The 17,048-nt window shown below is 36.4% G+C and overlaps 1 protein-coding gene across 21 annotated transcripts in view; it reads left to right on the forward strand.

Annotated features, from left to right (window-relative positions):
- The window catches only part of CACNA1D (calcium voltage-gated channel subunit alpha1 D), a 240,574-nt gene that overhangs the window by 210,348 nt on the left and 13,178 nt on the right, over positions 1-17,048 (forward strand). For all 21 annotated transcript variants that reach the window (XM_052776103.1, XM_052776107.1, XM_052776094.1 and 18 more), the window contains 2 exons: positions 2,855-2,985; positions 16,177-16,293. In XM_052776103.1, the coding sequence (XP_052632063.1) occupies positions 2,855-2,985; positions 16,177-16,293 (248 nt within the window). The remainder of the gene's footprint in view (positions 1-2,854; positions 2,986-16,176; positions 16,294-17,048) is intronic.

Raw genomic sequence — 17,048 nt, forward strand, 5'->3', positions numbered from 1 at the left:
ATTCAGCAAACTGGTATTGCATTCATCTAATAGGCTTATAAAAAGTTGGTGCATGTCCAGAGTGATCAATAAGGGCCCTTAATTTCTTCATACTGGGATTTCACAGGTACTGTCATCTCAGGTACAGTCAGTAGTCATGCAGTGTCATAGCCTGACTTGAGACATGCTCTAAGTGCAACCCATAGTAGTATCTGTTCTATCAAGTCTGTTACTTCTATGTGCTTGTTCTTTCTAGGAGCCATTTGCTATATCACTTCTTTAAAAGCTCTGTTCAAATACTTGAAACAATATAGTATAAAGGATGGGGAAAAGCTTATCTGGGCAGTTTGACCAAGGCTACGTTGCAGATCAATGGATTCAGCTAAACTAAGTTTAGATTAGCAAGTTTAGATTAGATGCTTCATAAGAGATCTCTTCCTAATACAAAATACCATTAGTCTCCTGAGGAGCTGCCAAGGGAGAGTACAGATGAACATCAAAGCAAATGTTCACAAAAAGTTTAGAAATTAGATTTGTAGAGTCAATTAAAAAGCTTTTTACTGCTGAGACTGAATCTGTAGACTGGAGAGCTTTTCTTGTAAGCTATGGAGTTCCTCCTATTTCCTAGTGGGAACTGGGGGGACTCGGACCTTTGAAGAGATGTCAGTATTTGGCAGAGCAGGCTCTTTAATGTGCTAAGAAATTTCCTTCAACAGACTGGTCTCCCAACCAAGATATTTTAAAGCAATTATTATAATTATTTTTGCTTTGATACATTTAAAGACAAATAAAACACTGGGAGAATACATCCCTGGTGCATTTTTATGGAAGTTAAAGCCTGTCGTACTTTCTCACATGTATACAGTCCATTTCAGACATTACAATGAAAGGAGCTTATTTTGAATGGTAGAGAATTCATTTTGAGACAAATGTCACAGAAGCAAAAATTAATTTAAACAGTATTGTACATGGATTGGATTTCCCCATCCTTTTCATCGATATGAAAGCAAGTCACAAAAAGAAGAAAGTTAATTAAATTTAAATTAGTAAAAGCTGTCATATTACAGGTAAAAATACTATTAGAAATACTATTATTAGTGAGATACATTGGGACATATTATTATTGATAAAAGGAAGACACAAGGAGACTCTGTTTTAATCAAATGTTAATGTATGATGTTACAGTTTATGACAATCGATTAAAGAATTTGCCTGACAATCAGAGAAAAAGCTTGCTTAACAGAATGTGTTCATATGTAAAAAAACCCCCCACAAAACAAAACAAAAACCCAAACCCAAGCCTATCCTAAAGCTCCATTAGAGAGTTAAAATATGGAGAAAACAAATCACATGACACAAAAAAAATCCATACTTTCTAACACAGGTGTGTTAAAACGCGTCTGGGCACGTTAGATTTTCTGTGTTTAGTCAAGTCACAACTGTACAGAGTAACCCAGATCCTGGGATGTGTTAAGCACCCGTCTGTCCCAGCAAGGGCAACTGGAATGACAGGAACTTACTGCCCACCAGGATGTGGGACCTAACAGTGGAGGGAACTTTGATGCCTAAAACACACCAGCCCTCCTTCATGCAGGGCAGTAGCCAACTAGCAACCATGTTGCAAATAGCTATCTCAAGATACTAAAACAAATTGAGAGATCAGGCAACACAGCAGAAAGGGAAATAGCTAACTTCATGCCAGATACCTCTAGGGGAAAAAAGTGTGTGAAAACAAAAGCAATGTTTTTGAATAGAAAACTATTCCTAGTTTTCTGGCAAGCTTTACTCACCAAGAGATCAAACTTGCACAGCTGAATGATTCAATGGGACTCATAAAACAGGCACATACATTCTTAACATGCTACGAACCAGGCGATTTCGATATCCTCATAAGATACCTGCCTTTGAACTTTGAAAACTTTGAAACTTGGATTTTGTTCACAACAGTGACTCTGTAAAAATGTTAGGTTTTACTGTACTTGCTGTTTGCTTATCTTTTGAATTGTCCTAAATTAACTGGTGGAAGTTATTTTTGTTTCTATCAGCACTGCAGAGCTGATACAATACAATAATGTGGGAAAGTGCCATGTTGTTTCATATTTACTATTATCATCACCACCTATCTAGAAGGTGGCTAAGGACCACATCTTCACTTAAACAAGAGCCTCATAGAAGATATGTGACATTGTAACCGCTGTGGGATTTCCTCAGAGGCTAGAATCTGTCTTACTGGGTGACAATAAGATAGCAGAAGATACAGCCCAACATGAGCATCTGGGACACAAACCAAATTCGAACTGGAAGATGCTCAGGTATTACAGTGAGGGTATGACATCAATAAAAAAATGTCCATAGCAAAGCAGGCTGTAAAGATGTCACAGTCCTTATGCAATCAGAACAGTGCTATATCGATAGACTGACTAAGCAAATTTGGTTTAGTAGTGAAAAAAAAAGATGTTGTAAGCTTTTTTTTTTTTATAGAGTCACTCTTATGAACAGAAGTGTATGTAAGTCATAGTAGCTTTTATTTTAATCCATTTATTACAAGTAACTAAAGCCAGTCTTTCAGCTTCTATGCATATACAAACGTTTGTGGTTTTGTTAGACATTTACATGAACTTACTTAGAAGTACATGAGACTTGGTAAAGTATTGTGTTTTCTTCTTTCTTTATTAAGGATGAGTTCACTTAACTGACTGAGCCTAAACTGCTTGCTAAAACATTGCTTTTAAGCTAGTTACAGGTTCCACTGTTGTAAGCTGAAAGCATAGTACCTATTGCACCCATCACGTTTTTCCCCCAAATCAGATATGAGTGTACAGGCTATTGATAAATGTGCTGACTTGGGAGAGATCTGTCTGGTCTGTTCATTTAGATGATGAGGTAACCGTGGGGAAGTTCTATGCCACCTTCCTGATACAGGACTACTTTAGGAAATTCAAGAAACGCAAAGAACAAGGACTGGTGGGGAAATATCCTGCGAAGAATACCACGATTGCTCTGCAGGTGATTTTGTTTTACATTTTTAACTAACCATTTTGTGAGCTTACTTGAAATAGCAGGCAGATGAATATTGGTGATTGTGCAGTGCTGCAAGGATTTTATTTAGCTGGGACACTTTTGGCCCTTATTCGTCAGAAAAGTAAAACGTAATCCTGCTATTCTGTCTATAACAAGGTAAGTGCAAAAAGTTATTCTCTGTGGATTACTCAAACAGTAGCAATGGTTATAAAATTTCTTAGCAAGTCTAGTTGATACATCATAGTCTAAAGTTGCTGATGTAAAATCAGATAAATTGAAGTTCTGAGATATCATTTCCATTCTTTGTTTTGCTTCAACTGTTTTATTCTTTGTGTTCCTTCCTACAATGCTATAAGCTAGTTCTTGGGTAACTTCCTAATAGGCATTACCTCATAGTAAAGAGGTTTTTATGTGGTATCATTTTTCTTCTTAATTCTCACTGTTCTTTTTCTTTTCCACTTATGATTACTGGTGAAATACCTTCCTATCAGTATTTTTTAACGTTTGCAAATTTCAAATTTTACATTCATCGATTTCTTTTATAGGAAGTAATGTTAGCATACTACATTAATGTCATATACTTCTGTCTGTCTCTTAAAACAAGCTATCAAATGGAAACCAGGACAATAGATTTGGCCATCTGTCTCTCAACAGGCCTGCAGCAAGCAGACTATAGAGTATATGTGATCTAAAGAGTATGTTCTGAAAACTTCTGTCCAGTGATACCCTTTGTATTATGAACTTTGAAACAGGCAAATGGAAGGCTGTCCTCAGATAATTCCAGACATCATACACTGCACCATTTTTATTGAATTGGGACTTTCTGAATTTCAGTAAATGCTGAGTAGATTCCTACAAACTATGAAGATATTTGATGTTTCTGATAGCTTTTTATTCTGATGCCAAAATTTAGGAGTATGTTGTGAAAAACACTCTCTAAAAAGGGAGGAATGTGTTAACCTGATTCAGATCCTGTTTTCTTTGTTAAAAATCCTGCTGATTTGTACTTTGATCTAGCAGAATTATTTTTGCTGTCTTAAGCAGGTAATTTGTTTCATTCCTATTTCCTAAGAATGTCTCTGCTGGCAGCTCTGACACACATTCTGTTCCCAGTCACCATAAGCATAAGAAATGCAACAGGCAGAGAAAGATTCATCACAATTCTTGCTATTGATGCGTGAGCACATTGCTTGCTTACTGCGAGTTTATACTTACAGTATAAACTATATTTGCATATCATGAGAGAAGAGAAAATTTGGGGGAATGGAAGAGATAAAAAGCCTGGAAACAGTTGAGAGGGGGAAGTGAAAGACATTGGATTTTCAGGAAGGACTTTGCAGACTTCTTCATTTCAGAAGCATTTGAGCGAAAGGAGCTCAAAGTTAGTTTTAAGCCACAGTATTATGGTTTTCCACTTGTGTTTTCGAAGTTGCACACATAACAATATAGAAACAAACACTTGAGTTTCCAAATGTGAGTGTGCTCTGTTGTTTATTACCAGATTGCACTTCCTGTTCAATAGCAAGGACAGAGGGCAAGATGAAACTGGAAAGAATTAGTTCTTCCTCTATCTTTAGACAAATACTTTTCAATTCACAACAGCTAAAAAAATGACCATGAATCTCTGCCAGGAATCTACAAAGGCTTGTGGGATTCAAGGCATGGCACTTATTTTTCTGCTGATTAAAACAATGCTCCTGTGGTAGTAAAATAATGCAGGCTGGTAGATGGGAAGGTTCTTCCTTTCTCCCCATTTTCCTCTGTTCTACTTTTGTCTTTCAAACAATTCAGTAGTAACTCACCTTGATTTATGAAATAAAAGTGGAAATGCCATTTCAAAGAAACCTGAAACCTATGGTTAGGAAAAAGCCCTGTCTTATGGGTTTTCAGTCCAGCATATAAAGGCATAATATAATTCAATATGGGAGGCAAGTCAAGTTCAAAGTCAAAATGCCATGTTTGTTAGAATAATTAATTATATAGGGACACAGGTTTAAAACAGACCTGGATATCTTTCTTAAAAAGATATTCTACTTCAACAAGGAATTGATTCCTTCTGATCAATGCCCTGAGAACAGTCCTGTGGGATGTATTTTAAGGAAGTTAGTACAAATGATCACAGAGGATCCTTTTGGCCTTATAATGTACACAAATTCGATGTCTCTCCATTTTCAGCCTCTTCATTCCAGACTTGCTTTGTCCAAAGCTTAAATGCTTGTAAAAATTTAATGTTTTAAAATATCTAAGTTGTTAACAACCATTTTTGGCAGTGTAATTTATGGGTATACCATCAACTTGCATTTCAACTACAGAAATTTTGTTGAATGATCTGTGAAAGGCTTGTAACTATGAGGATGTTATTTCAGTTCTTGGAGAGTTAATAGCAGCTGTTTTTTGCATTTATTCTCTCAAATACTCTAAGTAAAATAACGTTTGCAGATCTCTCTGGTAAACTAAGAAAAGCAGAAACATGCAATATCACTCTGTCTCTCACCCAATTTCTTAGGGAAATTGTGATGACTATTATGTCAATATACACCACACTTGCATTGTGAACACTGAAGGAACTTCATATAGCAATCACAGTGGATTTATATCTTTATTACCTAGTTCATCCAGATGAAATTACTGTTTGTTTATATATCTCTGCATAAACTAATCATACAAACTGCGCATACAGTATTGCAGCATCTGACTTTGCTTACTAAGGTATGTGTGGAACAGATTGTAAACAAAAAAAAGTACTAAATTAGTCAGCCTTCTCTCCTCTCTGGAGGGGAAAAATATCTTCAGCTACACCTGAGTTGCTGCTACTGAAATCTGCCAGTAAATATGGGACCTTTATTTTTATTCTTGGCTGTGTTTACGTTATCTTTTTGTTGTTTTGAGAACTTTCTTTTTGAAATGAGAAACTTCCTGTAGCCAGGGCAGGGATGTGACTTCAGCAGCAGCTTTTCTTTAGTTTCTCCTTTAAACTAGTTAAGATTTCACGGTATCTAGTAGTCATGATAATACCACCGCAAACAGCTTCTGCTTTCTGGATTGCTGGAAGGATGAAAGCAGCAGAAGCTGGGCTAAGTCTGTCTAGTTTTTCAAGCTCTGTCATTCAGAACCTTCCTGTACTAGGAATTGTTTCTTTAAAGCTTTAAATAAGATGAGGAAAATATTTTTATCAGGCTACAGTAAGTAAAGGCTTTCCAGCCATCTGATTCTTCTATTTGTAAGGAACAAGACCAACTGTATTTCCATATTCTCATCAACATCTCACCCTATTGCAGACCAGTTGTGTCCTTAAGCAAACCAGCAGATAAAAAGCAATGAGGTCACCCGTTCCAGTTTGTGTCAAAAGCTATATGAGCAATAAATGCTCATGTACTTTTGCTGACATCTGTAACTTGTTCTTGGGGTAGTCGGAATTAGCAGCAGAGCTAGTTAATTAGTTAAGAACATGCTTCCTACGGATCTCATAAACCCTGCAATTGCTGCCTTATCTAGCCTAGCCTTCCTTATCTCCTTTCTCCTGAAAAAAAGGGGAGAAAACAACATGGATGTTGCCATTTTCCCTGTTTTATGAGAATGTGACAGAATTTTTTAAATGTAGATCACTCCCCTTTGCCTTCCTTTATTCCCTATGTTTTCAGCGGTATTTTCTTGGGGTTTTGGGGTGGGGTTTTTTTTTCTTTTTTTTTTTTCCCCCAATAGTTTTGTTTAGTATTTTTGAAGATACTGAAGGGAAAACCATGTAACTAACTGTCAAATGGCCTAAGGCACTGCTTCCTCCAAGAGAGTGACACCTGCTTTTGGGGTTTTTTACTAGTTCTTTACTTATATTGTAGGATATTAAGTTGGATACCTTCCTTTTAGCTAAAACGGTTTAAAACATTTACTTCTCATGCTGCTGTTTCTGATGGAATGGCTTATGTTAACATTGGCAGAAAAATGATGCACAATAATTTAAGAACTTTGACGTGTAAGATTTTTTAGAACTGCAAAGCAAAATCTTCACAATATTACAACTAGAATTCAAGGTCATAAAAAGTAATTTTTTTCAGCCAGAAAAGCACTTCTAAAAAAATCTAGTACAAAAGATAAGGAGTCATCTGCACCATCTTTAGTTAGTTGAAGAGAATTGCATAATACAGGACAAAATTTCTGGTGGCCTACATTAGTCATGTTAGTAAGTCCTGTTTCAACATGTGTGAGAATAAATCTTCCCTTGGAAGCCACATTATTTAGCTAAAGATTCAATCCGTGGACCCAGGAGGGCAGACTGACTCAGGAGCGTGTGTAAAAATACTATTCTTAGAAGATGTTATCTTTAGAGAGACACAAAAAGAATTTAATTTCAAGGTTAAGTAAAAAGTTACACCTTTTTTGATCAGAGCAAGAAGTTTTGGCAGTAGATGTAAAAACTAAAATCAATGGCACCTTAATTTTATCCTTCTCCCAAATGTCTTTTCTATCATTCACAATTCACTATATAAAAGCTTTCTATGTGTGCAGTTATATTGGCATCAAAATGTTTTTCCAGCACTTTACAGCCACATTACTACAGCAAAATTTACTTTATCAAGCCTCTTATCCTACTTGAACCAGTTATTAGTGTATATGTGTCAATAAAATAGTCCTAAATTTCAAGAAACTTTTATCATCCTTTCACTTCTGAAGAATGCAAGGGATGTACTTTTTTCTTACTTTTAAAGAGTATTTTGTTATTGAAAAGCAGTTTTGAGTTAGGGGTGGTTCAATAGCTGGAGAAAATAATTAATAGGGGTCTTACAGTTTCTGAATTAACTGTTTTACTTAACCCTGCTTTCTTACATACACACCTCTCGCATCCTTAATTACTTCTAGTTGAAGTTACAATGCTAACACTCTCAAATTTAATTTCAGATAATGTTTGAAAAATTAGGACTAGTAAAAGAAGTTTTCTATTGCTTTGGGTTCTTCCTTTGCTATATTGCTCTATAAAACAAACCAAAAATATTTATAACCTGCAGTATGCATCGGCTACCTGGCCTTGATGATATTTATGTATCTGATGTCAGTGATAAAGATGTGAACAAACAGGGAATCACACTAAGGCAATCTTCTTGGCTGCTGTTTCTCTGACATCAAAGATGTCAAGAGATGCAAAACATCAAGAAAAAACAATAAGAAAATAAGGTGTGATTTATCCCCTCCAAGGTTCTGAGGGTTTTATAGGTAATGAGGAGTTAGCCTGCCTTTCTGCCAACAAAATCAAAGCAGTTTTTTGAAGGAGTTGCACTTGATTCTGCTTTCACTTTGAAATGAGCTGCACTTTTCATGCAGTGCTGTTAAAACTGCTGGCCCTGTCCTTTTGAAACTGTTAAGTAAGAGCATGTTACAGTTGATCTTGATCAGTGACAAGTATTTAACAAGACTGGATACATTTAAAATTGATATTAAATTCTCTAAAAGGACAACAGAGCTTTAAAAACACCTGTTGTAAAGATTTTTTTTTTTCTTCCCCTTCCATTTCTCTTTAGCCTACTTGAATTTCTCTCTCTGCAAGGTAGTGATACTTGGTCCTTAATTTGATAAAATATTTCTTAGAAATGCCTCTTTCACTATGCAGGTGGCTCTTTTGCAGTGTAATGGTAGTGTGACAAGCTAAACTAGAGAAAGAGAAGGAAAACTGATAGTGGTGGGTGGGCCGACATTTACTTCTGTAAGAGATTTTATTCAACAGTGTCCAGCATTTGATCAGGCTCTTTCAGGCCCTGTAGCGTGAGGAGCGGCTGTGTCCACCTCTCAGGGGACAGTGTAGAAGCTGTAAAATCAGCAGCTTCTGAATTAACACCAGAATAAGTACAGAGTACTTTTTTTTGTCATGAAGACTTTAGGCATTTTAAGACATGAAACTGTGAAAATCTCATCCTTTGCCTGAACTGTATTTGGTTGCATGAGACCAAAATTTCGTACTGTGTCAGGAGAATGTCACTGGCAGAGCCCCCTCACAATTTTGGGGCCAGAACCTTGACCCATCTGGAATAAAGAAATCAGCTGCTTCTGATACTGAGTTTGAGAAATGTTTAGGGGGGGAGAAGAAACAATAAAAGTTTGGGCTGAGCCAGCAAATTGGAACAGAGCTCCCTGCAAAACTTGATTTGCTTTGTGAATGCCAAAGCATGCAGCAGGCAGGAATTCTTCTTACTCCACAATAATTGCATTCAGGCTGATTTTTATTCTGTAGAGATCAGGTTTTCCTCAAGGATGGAGCATTTGCTGTTAGCCTAACACAGGCTGCTCTTTGGGTTTGTGTAGTCAGAGAAGAGGAAGCAGCCTAGAAAGTGAAGTGGGTCTCGGGATTATCTGCTTAGGCTATTGAGTAAAGTGTTTTTTGCCGTGAAGTGTCAAATTCCTCCTCACTCAGAAAAGGACACTTCAAATTATAACCACCAGCAGTTTGTCTAAACTTGCATATTGTCACCAAAAACATCTTCAGCAGTGAAATAACATTATCGCTTGGAACTACAATAGTCTGTCTTCTGCAGACCCAGGGTTTTTCACTCCTTATGAAGGGGAGAAAAGCAAGTAGTTCTGAAATGATGGGTGACCAGTTCATGTTAGCTATCTACTGTCATTTTTGTGGTGTTCTACACGCTCCTAGGACATGAGAAAAAAAATTCCTTAGGGCCCACAGTGCCTTTCTTACGCTATTGACTGATACTTATGCAGTAAGAACAAATATATTTTCTGGGTAAAATCAGAACAAAATTATATTTGTAGCAGTAGTTTAGGAGATGTCTTTCTGTAGCGATGGAAATTTGTATTGAGCCAAAGAGTAGTCACATTGCTAGTAAAATAAATGTTAAGTGAAGCATGAACAAGTTTAATTACTTTCGTCTAGTAGTTAGAGCAAATTAATTAATTCTACACTATTTTTCCAAGGGAAAATACTTACTGTAAACTATGTAACATTTGCATCTGTATTTCACATTTATTTACATGTAACCCTCTTTGTTAATACATACAAATAAAGGATATTTCCCTTTACAAGTACACAAAAGTACCCATTTATTAAGCTGAACTTGATTTTGGGAACATGTTTCAGATTAAACTAATTATGGTTTTTTTCTCTCTGCAAATTTTATAAGTAACATCAACCCTGCAGTAAACAGTAAAACAAAAAAGAAGAAAACCCCTCTAGTAGTCATCAGCTGAGGGGGTGATATGTTGCTCAAGTTCAGTTTAATTGTGCTCCCATGTTCATGTTGTGTTCACAGAAAGGCTTAGCTTGAAGGGAGTCTGGGTTTGACTGAAAGCACGGAGCTTTTGTGTAGTTGTAGAGCACTGCACTCAGCTTCAGCGTTAGAAGATGGGGTCTATGAAGATGAATAACACTGGGGAATCACGACTTGACTACTATGTCTCTTATGTTCACTGCTATAGCATAGGTCTATTCAGCTGTTTTTCTGCATGCTTATTTTCTTATTTTAGTAGTTCTTGCATTGTATTCTGTTCATACTAACCTCAGTTTATTTTTATGTTCAAGTGTCCGTGTAGTGTCGAGGTGTTTTGTTCGTTCTAGTTTTCTTTGCTATAGAATAAGCGGGTAGTAAAAACACATTCATTATCTACATATATAATGGTTTATATGAACATTTTGAGAGTCACAGGCTTTCAGTATTGTGAAGTTCTGAAGACTTAAGTATTTAGAATTCATGTTTATGCTTTATTTCAGATCTAGTGAATTTATATAGCAATATACATAAATGTACATCATTCTAAAATCTGTGAAGCAAAGCTTACAAGTCTCTTCTATTTCCTGGTTTCACTACAAGATGCCTCAGAAGAGGGAGCTTTGTGTATTTTACGTGACTAGAAATAATGTGGGTGATAGTGATTCTTACTGTTTAAATAAATATTGTGCTTGCACTTCTTAAACTGAGCTTAAACTACATCTATATGTAGGTTGCACCATACCTCAAAATTGATGTGGGCTTAGTTTAGATGTAGGGAAAATTACCTTTTTGTAGTTCCAGTATTTATAAGCATTTAAATGGTTTTCTAAAAGTTATGACTCTGGAGTCCTGCATTACACACAAATTTACAAATTTCTTAATATAAGACATATATCTAAAATGGTGTTACTGTTTTGTGCATACTATAGATGTGGAAAATTGATTTTAAATCTATTTGGCATTTGTTAAACGTAGTCTTTTTAGAATGTTTAACTGTTCAATGTTTCAGTGTTTAACTTTTAAATGTTCTGGTGTTTTGGCGTGAGGTGGTTTTCAAGCATCTTTAAGCTTATCTCTCTCTAAATGACCAATTCAGGAATATATTTATTAGTCATTTGACATTTTTTGTCACTGAGGGACTCCTACAGTTCTATTATTTCAGCATTTGAAAGCACATGTGTGTCATCTCAGTGCTGTGTCAGAGACAGGGACATCTTTAATTGTCTCTTCAGATGCTGTTTAGGACCCAGCACTGGTGTATTAGTGCCTTGTGCCATCCTAAGCACATTGCAGGTGCTATTATGCCTCATAAAGCACAGCTGCACAGAATTATCCTGTTAATTTGAAGTCATCTTGTCCATTTACGGGAAAGCCTATTTAAAGACATGCTTGGGTTTATTATGTAATTATGTTGTTCAGCGCACTGTGTGTCACTGGTTTGCTAACTAACCATTGGACTGATAAGTCTTATCTTTCTTATGCCTACAAGGAAAAAACTAAGCAAGGAAGGCATCAAAAATTAAATTTTGGTGAGAAAATGTCTGAATAAGTAGTAACTTCTTTTGCAAACTTCTAGTGAAATCTCTAGAATAGAATTAGAGTCCATCAAACACAGTAACATTAATCTCTTTTCTTCCTCTATTTCAAAGAAACAACAACAAAATAGAAGAACCTGAGTAGAAACAACAGATGTCCTCTTGCAGAACAGCATGAATAATTCAATGATGCAGTTTTGATCAATGTTATCCCTATAGAACTGGTGCCTAAACATGTCTCTTGCATGTTTTAGCTATTCTGTTATAGACCCTTTCATCTTCCAATGTCTTTGATGAAAACAAAATTTACTAAAGAGTATACGGTAAATGCACATAAAAATTAACACCCATGTGAGGAAAAAAATGTATTTTTTCCAGTTACAGGTACATTAGGCAAAGACATTTGTATATAGCAAATAATAATACTCTGTGTTGGAAAGCTAGAGATGAACAGAACTGAACAATTTTGTGTTCGGTAATACACTGGGATTATTAAACATATTTTGTCAGAAACGTGATCCACCTGACTGATTTAACAGCCTTGTGAACCAGGCAGGTTTTCAGTCTGGTGAGCTGAGATGGATATTAGATGTACATATGATGGCAGAACTGCCCCCTTGCTTCTTGAAATGATGGGAATTGTATTTTGGTCCTCAAAAAATAGGAAATAAATCAGTATTTATTATTCACATTTGCACTTACTTAGGGAAAAATTTTAAAGGTGTTTTTTACTGCTGAAATGGCATAAAATAATCTTGAAGCTTCCTTTAAGGAAAGGTGAGAATCTCTGGACATGAGAAAATCTTCAGGAATTAAGAATCTGCCATTAAAAAAAGGATATAAGGGACACTAGAAAGAGTGTGACCCTTCCAGTAATCTTTACTAACCAAAGCAAATGTTATGAAAGTTCTTATATCAGTCATCACTGTCTACTTGTTGTTCCATTTGGGGAAAGTAAAGAGGATTTAGCTGCTATTTCCTTTCCTCTGCAACTCTGATAAGCCATGCTCAAAGACTGTGAGGAAGTAATTTCTGTATGACACTCAAATTTGACTTTTTTTTTTAAAAAGTCATTATAGCATGATGCTTCAGGAACGTGGCTAGTCTTGAATCTTTACATGTAATAACAACAACAGGTCTTATAAAGTTCTACTTGGGGAAATGATGGCCTCCTAAGAACTTCAGCAGTCGTAGTGAAAAAGAAACAAGCATGCCTCTGGCAAATGTAGACAAATCACTATCCAGGCTCGCTTTCTGAAAAGTCCCGTCTACTCAGGTTTTTTTCTAAGAGAAGAAATTCTCTCAAATTTTAAATGTAGCAGTTTTTAGAACCTCACAAATGGAGGACAACATATACACCCATTCCCCTTTTATGCATTATAGTGTCTCTAGGGTTCTTGCTGGGCAGACTAAAATGGGCAGCGTTATATAGGGAAATGGGTATCAGAAGGAGCCTTCTTCCCCGTAAACTAATGGAGACATTTGGGGAAGGTTGGTTTGATTTTTTTGTGTGTTCTTTTAGGAGATCTTTGATTTGGTTCTGAAGTGCTTGAAGGTAAGGTCAAATGTTTTATCAGTCCATGCTACCTCTACGATCTTCTCAGAAGATATTAAATGTGGTTCAGAGAAGGGAATTTCCTACTGATATATAAGTACCCGTTCCTGCATTTTTACATCATCCCTACTTCAGTGGTAGCTGACTGATCTCATGAAGGATTGTCTTATCAGTAAGAGCTCAGTGTGAGAATTTGTCTCACTATGCAGCGCTCTCCTGTCATAAAAATTGTTCTTAGATTACTTAGAATACTGTCAGATTACACCAGGTAAAATAAGACAGTACATGGGAGTAGTCATTTTAATGATAGAGTTCAGAAAATTGTTGTAGGTAGTTCTGTTAGAGCAAATACACCGAGGAATATTTTAATTCTGCAGGCAGATGTTGCTTGTAGAACCTGTGGCTTCAGTACTGGCTATGAGTGAATAAAGTTGATTGGTTTAGTTTAACCAACATATACTTTTACATACGGTGATCTAGGTTTTAGTCTTCTGCTGTTGACTGTGTCATCACAAGAGGTCTGTTACATGAAAATGAGTATTACTGAAGAGACATGATATGATAAAAGCTGCCTGCTTTCTCTTGAGTAAAGGAGGAGTAATTCACCCAGAAGTAAACCAGAAGGCAGTTGGAAAAGTAATCAAAATTAAATTACTATTCATTATGTTGCTGCCAAACACATGGATTTTCTCAGCATTTAGCCATATATTTGTGGTACTTTGTCACAATTTGGCAGACAGGAATATAAGCTAGTAGTTTTTTGTCAGAGTTAAAATTCATAATACTGCTGAGAGTTGTGTTCACAGAAAGGCTTAGCTTGAAGGGAGTCTGGGTTTGACTGAAAGCACGGAGCTTTTGTGTAGTTGTAGAGCACTGCACTCAGCTTCAGCGTTAGAAGATGGGGTCTATGAAGATGAATAACACTGGGGAATCACGACTTGACTACTATGTCTCTTATGTTCACTGCTATAGCGTAGGTCTATTCAGCTGTTTTTCTGCATGCTTATTTTCTTATTTTAGTAGTTCTTGCATTGTATTCTGTTCATACTAACCTCAGTTTATTTTTATGTTAAAGTGTCCGTGAAGCGTTGAGGTGTTTTCTTCTTTCTCGTTTTCTTTGCTATTAAATAAGCAGGTAGTGAGTGTGAAATGCAAGTGACTATTCTTGCTAATGACTGAATAACCATAATATAATAGTAATCCTCTGCTAAATAAATACTGTCTTTGCCTCTGCTAAATAAATAGAAGCCTTTGGTCTTCTACTTTGAAATCTGTACCTTAAAGTGGTAAATTTACTTCCCTTTAGCACCTTACAAAATGATGACATTAGCAACCTTGGTAAGCTCTTGACTATGCAATTAGCATAAGAATTGGGAGAAAGCACAATGTATTCATGAAACGTATATTAACTCACTAGTAAATGACTTTTAGAGCCTTGTTCAATTATAGCATAACTCTCAAAGTGCATCCCTGAGGAAGAAAATATAATTGCCAAATATATGTAGCTAATATGATCAGTCAAGTGCCATTTTCAGGAAGTGAAATACTGGTATGAGTGAAACCCGAAGAGGAGCCTAAAGGAAATCTACACTGGTAGATACAAAGCTTTTCGGTTCATCCCTTCCCAGATTCTGATTGCCCACACTGCATAAATGCCATTTTGCTCCCCAGCAAACCAGCTATTTCCATTTTGAGCTAAAACCTGACTGCGACGCTGTGGTGTACTCCAGGGAACATGTGTGATAGGCAGCCTGAATGGGACCAAGCCACGTTTGATGCCGTCCAAGGTCCTTCAGCTCCGTCTGGGGCTCTGAAACACACAAAATTCTCTATGCATCTTCCTGCCACCCCAGGGCAAGTAACATGCAATGTCAGTGTCATGCCATAGAAGTACAGCTCGGATGGGCTGGGACAGCCCTCACATCTGCATCAAAAAATGTAGAAAAATAATAAATTAGGTTTTTAGATCATAATCAAGAATTGAGCCAAGCGCTGTGCATGATTTTTAGTAGGGTAAGTGTAGTGTTAGTAAAGGGCTAAACGAACAAATCTCTGATTTCTTCTGAACCTGAGGAGATAAAAAAAAAGTTGGGAAGAACAAGATTGTGGTTTTTGCTTCAGACCATGACAGCTAGAGTTAAAACAGGAAAAATACCTCCTTTCTGAAGGAAGTAAGGCCTATACAAAAGCACTGAATTCTTGGCCCTGAGTATGATGTCTGTTTTCTCTCTAACATGCAGGTCTGTCCTTGGCAGTTTCAGCGTTATCCCTTTTCCTAAAGGTGGCTTGTGGTAGCAGGCTTGGGAGGAATATGAACCAATATACGCTGAGGTCCAGCCTACTGTAGCTAGATGGTTTTCTGTCCTAAACTAAAGCTTTGAATCGAATATCTGCATATAACAGTGCAGTGCAGATGAGCTGGAATTATTTCACTGCTTTCTCTTCCATCTGAGCTCTGCTAAAACTGCTGTTGCTATAGCAAAGATCTCTTTGTGTTTCCTTTGTGGACACAGGCTGCAGACATGTTTTTAACATTAAATATGCATCTCATTGAAATGCATTTTATTATAGTTCTTGCTGATTACTTAAACTTTATCATAAAATGAATTTCATTTCCACAGGGTTCCATAAACATCAGTGGTCTTTTAGTCAGGATCTACACTGTGATAATAAAGACATGCTCACCTCAACAGGGTTGTACTGGAATATAAGCCTTTTATTAATAACAGTAAAGAGATATATAGTAGAATGCATCCTCTATGGATGTCAGGATACAAAAACTTGTTAACTGTCCTTTAAAATAAATTAACACACCTGTAATTAAAGAACGAAAAAGAATTTGTATTCCTAATGTATTATGATATTGTCATTGATTTAGGCAGGACTAAGGACACTTCATGATATTGGCCCTGAAATACGCCGAGCTATATCCTGTGACTTGCAAGATGATGAACCAGAGGAAAACAATCCAGAGGAGGAGGAAGATGTTTATAAAGTAATGTCAGAACACAGCTATGTGAATTGTTTTATCGTATAATATGAGATTAAAGAATGAGCTTATCCCTGAATATGGAAGAATAATAATAATAATAATTAATCCCCCCTCAAATCAACACAATATAAATATTTTATAAATAAGTATATTTTATGTATATCTGTATCTATAAAAATGGTATTACCAGGACACTTGCATATCATCATAAATTTAGGAAGAAGTTCCTGCAGGGTGATTCTCCTGCCCCTAATTCTTTCTCACTAATTCTTATTTTTTTCTTAGGCAAATCCTAAGAAAAGGTATGAACCTTGTCATCTCAAATTTTGATAGTGGCAAGGTTTAAAATTGCAAGTGTCTTAACTTCTGCAGTGGTAGATAGGAAGAAGAGAATGAAATTCTATGCAGCCAAACCACAACAGACACAGAGCTGCGTATTTTGAAGTGAATGCCTGGAATTACACAGAAGTCAACTAAATATAAATGCCATTTCCAATTTCCTGTGAGGGATATCAATAAGAATCAATCAGAAAAAAAGATTAGTTTTCCTCTTTTACTCTATAGATATTCAGTCTAATGGTGAACACATGAAGTTGGTGTTCTAATCAGGAGCGATCTGCAAACCATTTGTCAGCCAGCAAGAAAACCTAATTTTTCACAAGCATTTCAGAAGAAGCAGATGTAAAAGCATGCTTCTGCAGTAATTATGTCAGAAGCCCCATAGCTTGCTATTGTCCTTTGCAAAAAAGGAGGATGCG

Source organism: Harpia harpyja, chromosome Z (assembly GCF_026419915.1).
Source record: "Harpia harpyja isolate bHarHar1 chromosome Z, bHarHar1 primary haplotype, whole genome shotgun sequence".
Taxonomy (NCBI): Eukaryota; Metazoa; Chordata; class Aves; order Accipitriformes; family Accipitridae; genus Harpia; species Harpia harpyja.